Raw genomic sequence first — 16,242 nt, forward strand, 5'->3', positions numbered from 1 at the left:
TAATTCAGGTTATTTTCAAAACAATTGACTATTGTCAGTATCTAATGGGAAGATGTGCTAGAAGCCCTGAGTAAGGACATGTTACTCCCTTGACATGAGTTTGATTCAGATCATCTGCTGCGACATCAAACATCCCTGCCACAGGGATTCATTTAAGTCATAAAAGACTTATTTGCTCTATACTATTAAAAATATGCCTCAATAAATTTGAAAAAGACCACAGCATTTTAAGGTAAAAAAGTGTCCCGTGCTGAACCCAAGCCCTGTCTTTTGAAGGAAAACTTGGGCCTCCCACTAACAACTTCCTACAGTACCGACACCTGCAAGCTCCCAATCATTTCCTCAAGCACTTGTTTCCCACGTGGACATACAGCTGGAGAGATCTGCATTTGAAACAACGATGACCCATTTGTAAGCTGACCTGAATTCATTAATAAGGTAACGGGTTAGTAGCTCAAAGGACAAGGTGCAATATCTTTTCCAAATCAAGCAGACTGCTTACATGCAGTGCAAAACACACACATTACTAACCCTGAAAGAGAAAATAATTGTGTACGACTGACTTGAGCATCAGTTTTCTTCCTGAACACTGCAGCTACCAGGTTTCAGGATCCACAGTGACTATAACTCATATATAGTCATGCTAGAAAAGGAAACCCTGTATCTAAAGCTACCTTTAGGAACGCAACAAGGAAAAGCCCCTACATCTTCATTAAAAATGGATCTCACAAACTAAATCTTATTAGGTTCAACTTTTTGTTGTAGTAAAAGCGTTAATTATAAAAATAATTCATATTGAGAATCTTAAGCTGTTAATGCTCCTTCAACTCAAACAGCTGACATAGTTAGGCATCTGTGCCGGGAAGTATTAGCGTGGCATCTTCATCTGGTCCAAGTGCTGAATGTGGAACAAGCGAGAGCTCTGGAGATAGAATCTCCTTTGGCTAGATCACAAATCATAAAGACTTTCGACTTATAAAGATTTCTGGAGAGCCATTTTGCTTCTGAGCCAGTAACCTATGCTTGGATTTGGCCGGTTTGTTATATTTGAAGTGGATCCATGCCTACTAAATCTTTAAAAAGAATGCAAGGGTAGAAGAGTAAGGAAAAGAAGGGAAATCAAACAGCTGCTTTTGATGAAGAATATATAGGGAAGACATTTAAAGAAAACTATTACCAAGTGGTTTTATTCTTCAATCTCAAGTGGCCTATCCCTGGTTCCTCTTGGAGCCAGGGCTGTTTCTCCTCTTGGAGAAATAGAGCAAAGACACTCTACTTGCTCTGAGATAAGAAATGAATGAAAGCAAGATATAATTCTTGCTTGGAAGACACAGTATGTAGTAGTATCTCTTACGGGTTGAAAAAAATGGCATATCTGGAAAGAGAAGCAAATTCCATACTTCGATTTATCTAGCTTAATGTAGACAGTCTGGAGGTGAAATCTCTGCCAAGACTTTACTATCTTTCTTCCCATACAATTTTAATAACTATATCCATTTCGATCAAGAAATGGCAAAGGGAATGGCCTCATTGAAGGAATGCGAGTTAAAATTTTGCTTGGCCCTCTTAAACTATTTCTGTAATAAGTAACTTTCCCCAGAGCATTTTTTTCTGAGAAATGAACATCAAAAAAGTTTACTAGGATAAGAGAGTTTCAGTGTTTTCTTATTCTGTCACCTAGGCAAAGTGGAAGAAAAGAAAAATACAAAAAGAGAAGTTGAATTTTGTTGCAAATAAGTGGTAGAAATGAAACAAGATTGACTCTAGTTCTCTCAACRTCAAACACACATAAGAACCGTATTGATTCACAGGTTCTTGCTGYGTGGTAACAGTGGGATCTGCACTCATGGAAAGCAGCACATTGCCCTGATGTGGTGCTCACATGGAAACAACCAACTAAATAACGCCTGGGAAAACCGCTACCACCTGCAGAGGAGCAGCTTGTGCATCACGGAAGGGSTGAGGCTGGARGGGACCTCTGGAGATCATTTAGTCCAACCCCTGCTCCAGCAGGAACACCCAGAACACGGGGCAGCATCCAGGCGGGATTTGAAGACCTCCAGAGAAGGAGCCTCCACAGCCTCCCTGGGCAGCCTGTGCCAGGGCTCTGTCACCCTCACAGGAAAGAAGTAATAAAAACACGTATATGGTACGTGTGCTTTTTCCCTCCCTCCCTATGAAGGAATGACAGACAAAATACAAATATAGAAGATTTCACAATAAAAAGTTTAAAATGAAGTTTAGAAATCTTTAACAAGCCAGATATTTTGGTCACTGCCTTATTTGGTATTTAAATCACAAGCTAGGGTTGGCAAAGCAGGCAGAGACTGCTCCATGGCCGCTCGCAACAAGAACCTCTGAATGTTTTGGTTTCTTATCCACTTTTATCTTTATTTGCCATGAGCTAAGTCACTTGATACATTTTTGGAAGAAAATATTTGCACACAAACCAAGTTTCATAGCTATTTTTTTTACAGTTTCCTAACACATAATGACACAAAAACAGTCATCAAAGACCCAAATTCAGACTAATACTAAGATGTTGCCTCCAATGACCACTGAGTTCATACACTACATTTTCAGCAAATTCACTGCTTAAGCCTATGAAAATCAAATGGCTGATCTGAATACACTGTTGTTTAGAAGAACCACGTAAGTCATGTATTCACCAGATCATTATTTTAATCAAGGACAACATCACCCTAAAATCATCTCTGAATGTGCAATTAGGGGACATAACTGAAGATCAACAAAAWTTTTTTTTTTAAATGGCAGGAGTGAAACTTGCAATAAAATTATGAGAAAGTCCGCACTGTAATAATTAGAGTGAGTCTTTGACATGCTGGTTTATAAGGAGTTATAAATAAGGTAGCAAAAGATTTTTTTTTCTTTCCCTTGGAAGTCCTGGGCTATGATTTCATTTGCTCTAAATAATATTACTTGCTAGGCTGCCCTGGAGAGCTCAGGGTGACAGAGAGCACCCAACTCTCCCTTGCCAACAGGACTTCTTGCAGTTGGCTTCTTCCACTGCACGTCCTCTACCCCAGGGAATTCTCAACTCCAGCTATGGGCAGCACCCAAATCTACACACTTCTGAATGGTAGAAATCAACCAAAGAAATCCAACATACCACCCATGATGTGCAGCTAATACTTATAAATGCCTACTCCTATAAAAAGAGGTGCCATTTCATGTAGTTTCTCCATCACTTGACTTCCCAGAAATCCAATTGATAAAGAAAATAGCATTACACAATTCAATGAGTGCAGCATAAGTCTCTGATGATTTTCCTCTGGAAAGGAAGGTATGTACACAAGTAGCTTGAACACAATTTGCTCATCTAATTTGTTGAATTCCTAAGTGTAATAGTGTGCGTGCGAAGTTTTGCTGATTATAATTGATTGAAAACATATCTCTAGATAAATGACTTGTAACTTCATTTGATCTACTTTATCCACTTACCTAAAACATAAAGCAGAAAATTAAAATGAGAATTTTCTCTGAATATAAAGATGGCCATTTTTCAAAAAGCTTACCTGAGGTTCTGTGCCAAATCTAGATGAAAAGTTTCCACCGAGCTGAAACAAAAATGCATTGATATCAGTTAAAGTTAAAGCAATGAACAAAACATTCTGCCGGAATTTCAGTTGTCATTTTAAACTTTTCTATTATGTAATCTCTAAGACCAATAATTGCAATTCACTCTTAATCAGCTTCAGTTAAACTTTGTTTCAGTGTGATTTATCTGCACTTTTTTGCCTTGGAAGACACTACCAGGAACAGAGAGGCAAACACCTCTGGAGAGTAACTGATGATAATGCAGTCAAGATGATGTCTGGAACAAGTAATTTTTAAACAATTCAATCTTTCCTTGGACACATGGAAAAGCAATTTAGGAACTCTAAAAAGCATTGTGCCTCCATCCTGTCTGACCAGTGAAATAGAAAGATGATAAAAGAYGACAAATACAGATCCTGTTTCTGAAAGTGTCAATACAGAAAATAAACAGTTGAGAAGAGCTTTGTGTTTATTCACATTACAACTTCTCTACAGCAATCAAGTATTAAAACTCTCAGGATCTGGAGAAAAAAATGAAGAAATGTGCAGAATGAATTTGCCTGAGATGCACAGAAAACTGCAATTACTACCGTGACAAAAATATTACACACAGCACTGATAAGACAGGAACATAAAAATTCACTATTAAAAGCAAAGTCTGGGGACGTGTTATTCAACATGTATTATTTTTGCCCGTGATCACTTCTACAAATTACTGCTTGCCAAGTCTGTTACTTCATTTTTTTTTAAGATAAAATTACTGCATATTCTATGATTTCCATAGTTAATAGTCCATTAGTGGTCACCACTATTCAAACCACAGGACCACATATGCTATCACTAGGCAATGTTTCTCAAGACACTGTCTTAAACATTCAAACTACTCCTTTAGGAGTCAGTAAATGCTGATGCTATGAACTATTTCATAGAGAAAGTTACATCTTTTCTTGGGAACTGCCTTTCCAACTCCCTTAATGAAGTTAATACGAAGAGAAAAATAAGTTGTCTAAAAGTTGTGTGTCCTTCTCCATGCAAAAAGTCAGGATGCAGAGCTTAGGCACAAGCCAACATGTAATTTCTCCTAAAGATTTGACTTTGAATGAATAATAAAAATTATGACAATAAACTTTCAGATTTTTTTTCTATGACCAAATGCCTTTGATGTGGATGCACAGAAGTCTGTTCAAGCAATCACTCAAGAGAATATCAGCAAATGATATATTTTTCATGCGAGCAAAATGCCTTTGCTTCTGGTACTACAACTACATTAGAGCAACTACTTGAGAAGGTTTGTAGTGAACCAATATCTAGTTACAGCACCGTAACTCTACTGTAGACACGTGGTATGGATGTAGCTTAAGGAAAAGGAGGAACTTCTGCCAGGGGAATTGCAGAAGAGTAGACAGTGACTCATTAAAGACCACCAAGGATTTGGTGTTCACAAGTTTCCCTTACAAGACAAACCTGTGGCTAACTTCTCAGGGAAGCTAATGGCTGCAAAGACTTCAAGACAGTGGAACGGTGCCAAYGTTACAAGGAAAAAGTCAGCAGGTACAAGGCAGGCCCCTGCTGTGAGAATGTCATGAAATAGTTAGAAATGCCTGAGCAGCAAGACATTTAGCAGACTGGAGAAGACATAAAGCTAGTTAAGCTGGACAGCTAAAACCAAATGGACAAATGAAAGATAAGATAGAGGAGACATCCAGAAACTGAATGCTACCCCCATCAGATGAAGTTAGAAAGGGCTGTCCTACACACAATGCCAAAGTGCTCTGCTCAGGGAGGAGAAAAAAAAAAGAATTTTTTTTTTTTTTTTAAAGTTTCATGTGATCTACAACCCTTTCTCCTACTAACTCTAGTTTCAAGTTGTTTTTTTTTTTTTTTTCAAGAAGAAAAAGCCTCTTCTTCCTATAACCTTTAGAGTCACTTCTGACTTAACTGATGGTCTGAACAGATGTTCAGGACTATCTTTTATTCTCTTTCTCTCTCTCTTTAAAATTAGATCAAGATTAAGAGAGACCACTGCATGTATTTGAAGAAGGGCTTAAAAGCTAAATAGTTGTACAAACCATATACCTACAAATGCTTTATTTTTTTCATGTTTTTCACCATATGGCTCAGCTGAGTAAAGAGAAGCRTAAAAAGAAGGGGTTTTGATAGGAACTATAGTAATCTGGCATACAAAGTCCTTGCAAAGCCTACCCTGTGGTAAAGTGCCAAAGTTTATACATCTTAAGCCCCTCAAAAGTATAACTTGATTATAGAATTTTAACAGCAAGAGTAGACAGACAGCTGGAAGGAGTCCCTTGAATATTTTGGCTAGAAAATAGAAGGATGTTCCTGCAACAAGTTACACTATGGAGAAAATTACTTAGCAGAGGAAAAACTGAAAAGCTTTAAGGTTATTACACAGAAACTGTATTAACTTGATTTCTCTGGTTACTGTCTTCTAGCATCTCCTGAAAAAGTAGAACAGCGAGAGGGAGGAAACAGGCTATAAGACCCTTAGTAAATCTGAGCATCTGCCTTCCACAATRAAAAATTATTGAGGAGCAAGTTGGAAGAAAGATATGAGGATCCTAAGGCCGAAAGTAAAGCTGGGGGAGCATGGGGGAAGAACTGAGGAAGGGATGGTGCCCAAGAGCACCACTAAGCACCTCAAAAACTTCTTTCAGTAAGAAAGCAGAGGTTTCAAAACAGAAGATGGAAAGGAAATTYGTTTGGAAGTTTGACTGATATGTAYAAGCATGCCCTAGATACATCTCTTGAAGACAGAGCATCATTTCAGAATAGATTCCAGGAAAGAATCCCAACATATCACCTTGAAATCAAGTAGATTTCTTTCCCGATCAACTTTTGAAGTTTGAGATATTTGAGAAATTCATGATAGACTRAAAGTGTTGAACTCTCACTTGGCAAGTGTAGAAAACAAATAAAACCAAATAAATATGGTTTATGAATGCTAAGGTACGACGCTCACCTGTCCGGACACAAGGAGACGTAGAGCAAAATGAGAAGCACGGCTCCTACTATCGTTGCCAACAGGGATCTCATCCAGGAGCTAAGCTGGCAGAAGTTACAGTACTGGACAATGGTGATCAGAATCGCACAACACATAAACATGGTATACTGCAACAGAGAGAGAGAGTGCAAGTTAGCATCTTCCCCGGGACTGCAGCCCTTCTGTACACAAATGTCACCTCAAATAAAGGAACATTGGACACAAAAGGGAGAGACCTAACATCCGCCGTAGAAATGCTCTTTGAACAATCCCACACACTCTCCGTGAAGTTCCAGGAGACAGCACTTCAAGCTGGAGGTTTTCCATTAGAAAGACAAGAAAATTTATAGCAGAGAGAGTTTGTCACAGTTTTCCCTAGTCGGAGTTTAGTGTTACCGCATTATGCGACCGTTTTATTCTCAATGCTTCCATCTTACCTTTCAAAAAGCTCAGTGCTTCTTCCTGTCAAAAAAAGAAGGTGAATGTTCRTGCAAATCTCCTTTCTAAATATTGACGTTGGACCCTGCCATTTTAAATTGGATATCTAAACTTCAGTTGATTGAAAACGTGGCACACATTCGCCCTCAGAAATTTCATACAGCTCCTAATCTTAAAATCTGTTCCAAATTCCTATCTCAGAAAACTTTCCTCTTTTCAAATCTTTACTGGAGAATGAAAAGGAAGYGCAGAAGAGATATGTTTCCCATAATGTCGTAATTTCCCTGAGTTACAATGGTGTAGCAGACAAAACTCTAAACMTGAGGTATAAATTCTGCTGGCATCCAGAATGTCAGTGACAATCCAAGCTAAAACAGAGACTCCACAACTGCGTTCTGGAGCTCTCTTCTGTTTTAGCTTACATACTGGATTTTATAGTATCAAAATGATCATCTTCCCTCTCTTCCATTTTGTATTTCTTCTATACCTGGAGTATAAAAACTGAAAATTAGAAATCCTGCAGCATAACAAATAAGCATGCGATTCAAAGGTAGAAACAGTTCACATATGAGAAAAAACAATCTTACATAATTGACCATTTTAGACTGCAAGCACAGTTTAAATTTAATGACTCAAAAATGGATAAAATGAATTTCAGAATTGTCCATAAAAAAACATAATTTAAACTTACTTTTTTYCCCCCATTTCAGGTCTCCTAAAGTGGCAGAGCACTGGTTCTCACTCCAAGTGATGCCCCAGCATGAAGCCAGCCTATAGAGGGCCAGTAAGTGCTGTGTTTTACTATGTATGCATGGCTTTGGAAAGTTTTTTTTTTTTTTTTTTCATTGTTGCTGTTGTTACTTTGAGTTTTAGTTATTTATATCCAGGGAGGTATAAAATGTCATGAATTAAAAAAAAACTTTGCAAAACCATGTCATAGTAAAATAGGACGCTTACCTGACCCTCTATAGACTGGCTCCATTTCCTAGAGCTCCATGATTGTTGAAACATCACTGAGCACAAGCCGAGTTGGGACATCTCTTGGAGAGTGAGCCAACAACCCCACGACTCTGGAGGACCTGCAAGAGGAAAGAAAGCAAAGTTCATTCCCAGTTTTGTGAGGACCACCACTATCTTACTGAGCATTTGGACTAATAACCTGATCTGAAGAGGTATTGAGAATGCACTTATATGGTGGTTCTTCATTTTATTTTGAAATGCTTGGAGACAGAAGCAAGGATARTAGTGAATGGAGTTATATACAATGAAAAGAGAAATTTGACAGATATGAGTTTTTTCTGCTCCCTTCAGCRTGAGGAAAACACTCCTAAAATTAGTTTACTGGTGATCAGTTTACTGGTTTACTGTGAGGAATTCCATTATTAAAGAAATTTATATAGGTTTAAAATATTTAACTCCAGTTAAGTTTGCAAAGGTAAAAGCTGCAGAATGATCTTAATATGACATGCCAGAGAATCTTGAATCCAGTCTCTGTGATGTGAAAACTATGGAATATGTTTAAATCAGGAAGAACCACAGAACATCTGGTCCACACATTCCCATGGACCAAATGCTTCCCAGGAATCAAAAATCATCTGCGCACCTGTAAGGTGATAGAAAGAATGAAGAGGATTTGGTCATTACCTACACCTAGAGGCCCCAAACAGCAAGAGATTTGTGAAATTAGCCTTCTCAGAAGATCCTGGAAAGGAATGGTCATATACTGTGCTATGTTAAGAGAAAAAAAAAGAAAGCAAAAGACAAATGCCTGCCCTCTCCAAAACACCATTTCTGCCTAACGTGACTGCAACTACGATGGAGACACGAACATCATATTGTTCTGAGAATGKAATATCTCTAGGAGCAAGAGTACACGTCTAGCTCCAAAAAGCCAGTAATCCCAGAGACTTAAGCATCTGATGCCCAGAAACTTGCAGCTCACACTGGATTTCCTAAGTGCAGTTCTGCTTGGTTCTATTGCTCTTTTCTGTCAACTCGATCACTCTCTCTCTGCTTTGAATTCCTTCACCTAACACTGCAAAGAATAAAGACGCTCTGTTAATACTGTTCTTGCTACTGAAACGTACTCATGAGTGTTTTCAGTATACAAGCATACTTTTTAAGTATACAAAACCCGTATATCAAATACAGTTGTATCAAATATATGCAGACATAAAGGAAGAAGGCGGCCAGCAACACTCTTTGTTAGGTCCAAAAATGTTACATTATGAAACAGAGTTCTGCAACTTACATGAATATTTGTTTCAAATTCAGAGGTGAAGTGTGAAAAAACTGCAAGAGCTGGGAGAGAAACTAGGATTGCACCAAAAAAATGTCGAGGCAGCCAGCCAGAGATGACCTCCAGGAGACGCTTCGTGCAAGCCATCACCTCCTCCAGAAAGAAGGCCATTCTGCAACAAAGCACAGGACAGACCAAGGCGTTAATTTTAGCGCATCGCTTCGGACATCTACCTTTGCCTGCAGTTCTGGAACTTGGAAACCTTCCTTCAGGCTGTGCCAACGAGCTCAGCACGTTGCACCATGTACAACCTGCTGATCTTGGGAAACAATCTGGGCTTGCTGCAAAAGGACCAGTTGCTTGCTGCAGTGAGAGGGTTAAAGAGGTTAGTTAAAGCACCATCACTAATGTTTGAAAAATGGGGCTGTGCATCCTCCTAGCAGATTATCCATGCAGAGGCATCGCAAATGCCCGCATTTTCCACATGATGATCAAAACCAGTTCTCCCAGTCACAACCAACTTGTAGAAATGCCCAGGTGAAACGGAGCGGTCGCTGCCTCGTGGCCGGGTCCTGCAAGAGAGGGCAGGTCGCGCGCAGTCCCCGCTCGCTGGGAGTGATCGTCTCTCTCCTTGAGCTGCTGGCAAAAGAGAGGCCAAACCTGCAAAGTGCTGAAGGAGCCAGACAGAGAAAGGGGAAGAGTCCTTGAGAGCAATTTAAGAGACATATATTTCTTATATGAGAGCATTTCTAATGGTTGAAAGTATGCTTACTGCTTGAGGACACTGCACATAAACTGTTATTTATCTGTGGAAATAAATTGTTATTTATCTCAGGTAACTTGCTTCCTAAAGTGCTGAAACATTACTCATGCTAGAARAATTGCACCTGCCGTTCAAGTTTCTTATTATTTTATTAAGACATAATAGGGTAATGTGGTGGAGTAACCTTCCTACAAAGCAATTTCAGTGGGGATTAATATAATTATCAGACTGTGCCCAGGTTTTTCACTGCCCTATCAAAGGATTCCTGCCTTCCTACGACTTCCCTAACCTACTCGAAGGAGAGAGAGGCTGTAACGCATCTGGGCAGGAGCGATCCGTGAAGCTCCTACACTCTGTGCCAAAGCACAGACACCGTAACAGTGAACATGGAGCAGGAAATCACCACTGCTTTTGGGACAGAGATGCTCTCAAACAGTGAGAATGTCTTTGCCRTAAGAGCAAACATAGAACAGGAAATGCGCATACTTCAGAGTTGCAAAAGTCATTCCCTATAACACAAAACCAACCACTCATTTTGAAGATTTYCTGTAATACTTTTTGCCATGGGGTAATGCCATGTAAAAACCTTATACAAAACGGTGMAAATTTGAAGTCGTTGAAAGCAACAGTTTCTTCCCCTTCCAAAAATGCAGAGTTGGTGAATGATATTTTAATTCTCAGGTCTAGACTTCTATGAATTTTTCAACCTCCCACTTTCTCCAGAAGCTTCAAGAACTCTTCATTCAGTTCTGGTTTAATAATACTCATCTCTCTCTCTCTCTCCCTCTCTCTCTCTCTCTCTCTCCATTTTTTTAAATATGTGAATCATTTTACTGCATAGAAAAAATAAATTCGGGAAGCACGGCAGACCCTGTAATACACCACTTTCCCACAAGAGGGTGGTAACAGATTTCTTAGCACCTCACTTAATGGTTGCCATTTGAGGCACAGCCATTTAACAAAACTAAAAGCAGCTGTATTCTATCATAAAAAGAAATTTCTAAGAAAGCATAGAAAAAGGGAACTGGCATATAAATTCAAAATAAATGCAAAAAAAAGGAGGAAGTTTTTTTTTTTTTTTTTTTTTTTTTTTTTTTTTTTAAGTAAGTATAATATACTGTCCTAACGTAGCTGCCTCCACCATCAATTACAGCGCTATCCGTGTCTTCAGTAGCAGCCAAGTTAGGCCAGTATCAAATACTTCTGAAAATGCCACCCAAGTTCATGCAGCTAAAAATAAAACTCAATTCTCCTCCCGTGTTCGAGTCAGGATTAGCGTTTGCAGGGCGAACGCGTGAGAAATGAGGCCCAAGTCGGCTCCAGGACAGGACGCCCCGGGCCAAGCTTCCAACCGTGGCTCCTCCACAGAGCTGTGTGCGAAGATCCCTGCAGATGCAGAGCTGTCACCTCTGCCCAYGCTCGCTGCCATCTCTCGTGTTGTTCTCATGTAGGTTGGCATGGAAAGCAGCTCTGTGGCATGCAGAGTGTGACAGATCCCCAGCGCAACTCATGTCTCTCACCCCAGCCTACACGGGGACGGGATGGCGCAGGGAGCTTTTTGCCAAGCCTCCATGCCAGGACAAATTCTTGCGGGAACTATAGCAACAAATCCATCAGYAAACCTGATCAGTTAATCCTGCCATGAGGACACTTCTTTATTTAGGCAGCTGAGGGTTTGAAAAAGCCAGCACAAATTCCAGAGCAACTCCCCATCTCTCAGCGATAACGTTTACCTTGTTGCATCGACTTCTTTTCAGGCCAGAATTTATTGCAATTCTCTGCACTCCGGAATCGAAACAAATGAAATCCCATCCTTCATCAAACAGCACCAGGCTGCGAAGGCAGCAACAACTCTCCCGTTGCAGGAAGCAAGAACCACATTAAATCCAGACAGCAGCAAGAGCTGCAGACAGATTTAATGGCTACAGGGCAGTATCAGTAAATAATGCAGTGTCAGTGGGTAGCTCAACAGGACTTAAATGCTAAAGCATCTACGATGTTTACACAAGCTGGAGTTCAAATTAGTAACTTCAACATAAATGATTAATGGGTAATGGAGAATGTTACCGTCATTTCTGTATTTACTGGCAGTTTAAAATCAATTCCCATCTTTCAAATCAAAAGCTTCTGGCATGGCAACAATTTGGTGGATATTAAATACCAAAGTCACAGATGTTAGAAATAAAGGCAGAGGGAATACATTGTTTTCCCTTGCATCAACGCACTCCATAAGTCATATCATTAACAGAGAAGCTTCATTTAGCTCTAGCTTCAGCAAGCAATTTTTGCTCTTGATCAGTCTCTCCTGTAGGGTGCTATCCGAAGCAAGGCATGTTTTTAAACATTTCTCCTTCTAACAAATTTTACTCCAGAACAAGAACTAGATGGCAGATCTAGCTCACAAAAGCCCCAGGCAGATGGTTTTTAACCTACACTCTCGCAGAAGCATTCCTGTGGATCCCAAGAGAAATCTCAGACTTGGTCTCAGGATCTATGACAGTTCCCAAGACATTTTTATAAATTACCTGAACTCCAAGACCTCTTATGCTCCACCTAAACTCACAAAAGTCAAAACAGTCGCATTTCAAGCTGATAGATGGCCACTCTTTGCATTTTAGTAACAGATCTGGAGATGACATATTCCACATACTTACAAATCAAGCACTACTTTTTGCATAGTTTTACACAATTCATTTAGGAGTAGCACTTGTGATAACAGTGAGAATTTCATTTATAGACACTCCAATGCTTTATCATCAAACACATCAGAGAAGAAAGAAAACATCCTTCTCCTTTCTAAGCTTTGTCCCAATCAGACCTCAGCGATAGCAGAATTAGAAGTTCTAATTTATTTCTCGCTTAATAGGCAGTGGCAGCGTCTACTCCTCCCATCATTCCAGCTGGACTAAAGGTCTTGGCCACAAGAGCTGTAGTGAGTACTTCCTCCTTTGACTACTGGATTCAATTAGAAGTTCAACTGATTTAAACTGATTTAAAGAGAGGATGTTACACATCACGATAATGAAAACACAATGATGAACTTAGGCAAGAATTTTCTGGTGCCAAAATAATCCCTTTCCTGAAATGCTGGGGTTGTGCCCACCATTGTAGTCCAATCTCCTCTCTCCAGATATCTCTGTGGTGTTCTGTGATTGTCATTCGGGATGACATTTCTGTACGGGAAGTTCTGCGCTGGGTCTGGGTAAAACTGGTGGTCAAAGTGGGCTGGTAGATGCCCGTAAGCTGAATATTTCTTAAGAGAAGTCTTTTGCTTTGCTCAGTGGAAGTGAAATGAAACAAAGGCATAACGGTACCTCCTCCTCTTAATGCTGTATTCGCTATATTTAAATAGAGGAAAGAAAGAATAGTCTGTAAAACCTTCACCTGGTGATATAAAGGATAGTGTAGACCTTAAGCAGTGKGAATTCCATGCAGCCAGCTAAGCACAGTCATGGCAAGCCCTTTCTTCATTAGAAAAGAGGGAGGAAGTGGGAGGCTGTTACACATGGACATAAATGCATGCCATGTGCTGCAGGGAATGGAGTGGCCTGAAAGCAGATTTATTCACCRGCAAATAAATACATAGCATTAATTCCACAGCACAGGGACCAGTTCCTACTAACAGKAGTCCTGCAAAACAAAAACAAACAACAAAATATTATAAAGCCACATTTAAAATTGGGAGACTAGTAGAGACCTCCTGAGAGTTTCACTTACAAAGAGTGTTCTTCTACAGTGCGGTATGAGGCTCTTAGAGAAAGTATCCTGGGTGGGAGCTACACAGATCTGTGATGATCCTGTTTTTACACTTTAGAAATTCAGGTCAATGTTAGATCCAATGACCAGAGGTAAACTAAATACAAATTGCATCTCWTTTACCAGGGAAAGATCACAAATGTAAGCGTGTGGTAGTAAGTTCCTGAGAACCAACTTCTTGTAACATTGGGGTAAATATGGAGTGATTGGAGGATGCTTCTCCCCCACCAAAGAAAGGAAAGCCACGTCCCACACAGGGCACCTGCAGCAGCAGCAGACATTGCAACGTGTCCTAYCTGCCCGAACTGCCTCTGAGTCTCCTTTAGGATAAGGCCAATCCTTCTTACTGTCAACTCATTGTTTATTGAAAATCTATTGTTATTACACTAGATGGGGCTACCTAGGTTTTGATAGCTGCTTATAGAGCTGCTTATAGCTGTTCTCCAGAATAAGAGGTTTCTTAACCTCYTTTTCAAATCAGAATAAATCATGAAAGATTTATTAAAAATTTCAAATTTTTATCTGAGACTTAGGARTCACCTTAGTTCATAAATGCTACTGACTTTAAACAATGTGTATAGGCTAGTTTGGGAAGTAAAATTCAGGCTCATACAAATATTAGAAATATTAGTGGCAAAGACAATTACTGTTAAGCAAAGATTATCAAGCCACTTAATGTCACCTTGGCAATGCTCCCAGCTCACTATCAGAGAGCTGGCTTTCAGCAAGGAAGTGGTRCAATGAATCTAAACCTCTCCATGCACAACTCAGACAAAACTGCTTTGCAAACTCTTAATTATACCAGCTGCATTTTGAAATAAGCATTTTCTCTTCTCGTTAAGAAACGCCCGAACCAATTACTGAGCAACACTGATGTAAAAGCTTRCCTGCACACCTGTAAACATTTCTCAGATTGTAGCATTAATTTTTGATAATTGTATGAAAATAAAAATAAAATAAAAAGATAAAGGCAACGTCTGCATGCAACACTGGAAAATAAGAAAAACAATAACAAAAAGCTTGATTTTTTTTCTCTGAAACAGAGCACTGATATGGCTCTAATGCTGGACTGGTGCAAGAAAGAACACAGGGCAACAGTTAATATACCTTAAGATATGTTTAAGCATCTCTCAGTAAATACCTTAACACTTAATTTGACAAGTTTCTAAAAAATCAAAAGCACCATACTATTCAAGTTGTCATAATCAATATAACTATTAAAATACTACRTTTAGAAACATTTCCACTGTCTACTCAGATGCCAATTCAGCGTTAATCTCTCTGCTCAAAAGTGCCACCTTCCTATTTGTGCAAATATACTTGCATGTTTTTGTATGTGCATTTGAGTTAGAAGCTTAATTCTAGGACTGAAGTAGTAATTTAGTATTTTTTAGCTGACCCTCACAATACAGAATAACAGTGCAAATTGCTATTTATTGATACTTCCTTCTGAATCACSAGCAGAATTTTTCTGACTTGTAGTCAGAAGAACATTTTAACTTACACATATCTTACAGGTTTGCAGAACTACTAGCAAGGACATTCATTTCCACACATCGCCTTTATTACCTGGTCTTGGGACAGAAAGAACTGCAATAAAATGAGCGCTAGGGGATTTGAGAAAATTGGTCTCACGAGCACAGACAGACAACTTACTAGTGAGTCTATCAACAGCGTTAATAACAAGTCATGCTGGCATCTATAAAAATCAGACAACACACCTGCAGCACCCCGACTGTTATKGGAGATATGAACACATACAACTAACATTATTCCCCAAGTATTACAGCTTGTCAGAGYGAGTTCCTAGGATGCTGAGAGACAAGTTATCTCAAGCCAACCAGCATCTTAATTCACATTGCTATTGCAAGGTATTCTTTGACTTCCTTTACCTAATTGAGATGACAAGGGACAGCGCTTCTATCAGGATGGCGATGACGAAGACCACAACTGCTGCTGGCGGCGGAGGGGTCGAGGCCATCCCGTGCTTCAGGAAACACGTGATGGAGAGTATTAGGAAGACTGTGGTGGAAAGGAACACATCCAGGAGCGAGCTGAAGGTAGCACTGGCGAAYGTCTTCACCGGAGCATTTTTTATGACCTATGGGCAAGACAAGGATTGATGGAGGAAAYGGATGAACAAGAATAAATGCTCCTATGCTAGGCTTAGCCTTAGCATAAATGGTAGATCACAAAAACTAAGAATAATGCAAAACATTTTACCATTTATTAATTCAGCGTAAGCATGGTGCTAAAGAACAAGCAACTCTCCTCCCTCAAAACCAAAGAAACAATTCCTTTACTATCAGTTCGCTGACAAGAGCTTCCACTCAGAACAAATACCAGCAACATTATTCCAGGTGATTTATTATTACTTTAAAGTCCACTAACATTTTTTAAGGGATGTTAGAATACAGATAAGGCATACAAAAATTGCCTATGCTTTGCAAAGAAGCATAAAAAAACACTAACAAAGAAAGCTAGATG

At 39.5% G+C, this 16,242-nt stretch overlaps 1 protein-coding gene across 1 annotated transcript in view; it reads right to left on the minus strand.

The window, feature by feature from the left end:
- The window catches only part of ADCY9 (adenylate cyclase 9), a 76,275-nt gene that overhangs the window by 5,768 nt on the left and 54,265 nt on the right, over window positions 1–16,242 (minus strand). Inside the window, exons 6-9 of the mRNA XM_026049010.1 lie at window positions 15,648–15,856; window positions 9,249–9,408; window positions 6,539–6,687; window positions 3,537–3,578 (exon numbers count right to left, since the gene is read on the minus strand). Of these exons, the coding sequence (XP_025904795.1) occupies window positions 3,537–3,578; window positions 6,539–6,687; window positions 9,249–9,408; window positions 15,648–15,856 (560 nt within the window). The remainder of the gene's footprint in view (window positions 1–3,536; window positions 3,579–6,538; window positions 6,688–9,248; window positions 9,409–15,647; window positions 15,857–16,242) is intronic.

Source organism: Nothoprocta perdicaria, unplaced genomic scaffold (assembly GCF_003342845.1).
Source record: "Nothoprocta perdicaria isolate Ctin4 unplaced genomic scaffold, notPer1 scaffold_59, whole genome shotgun sequence".
Lineage (NCBI taxonomy): Eukaryota > Metazoa > Chordata > Aves > Tinamiformes > Tinamidae > Nothoprocta > Nothoprocta perdicaria.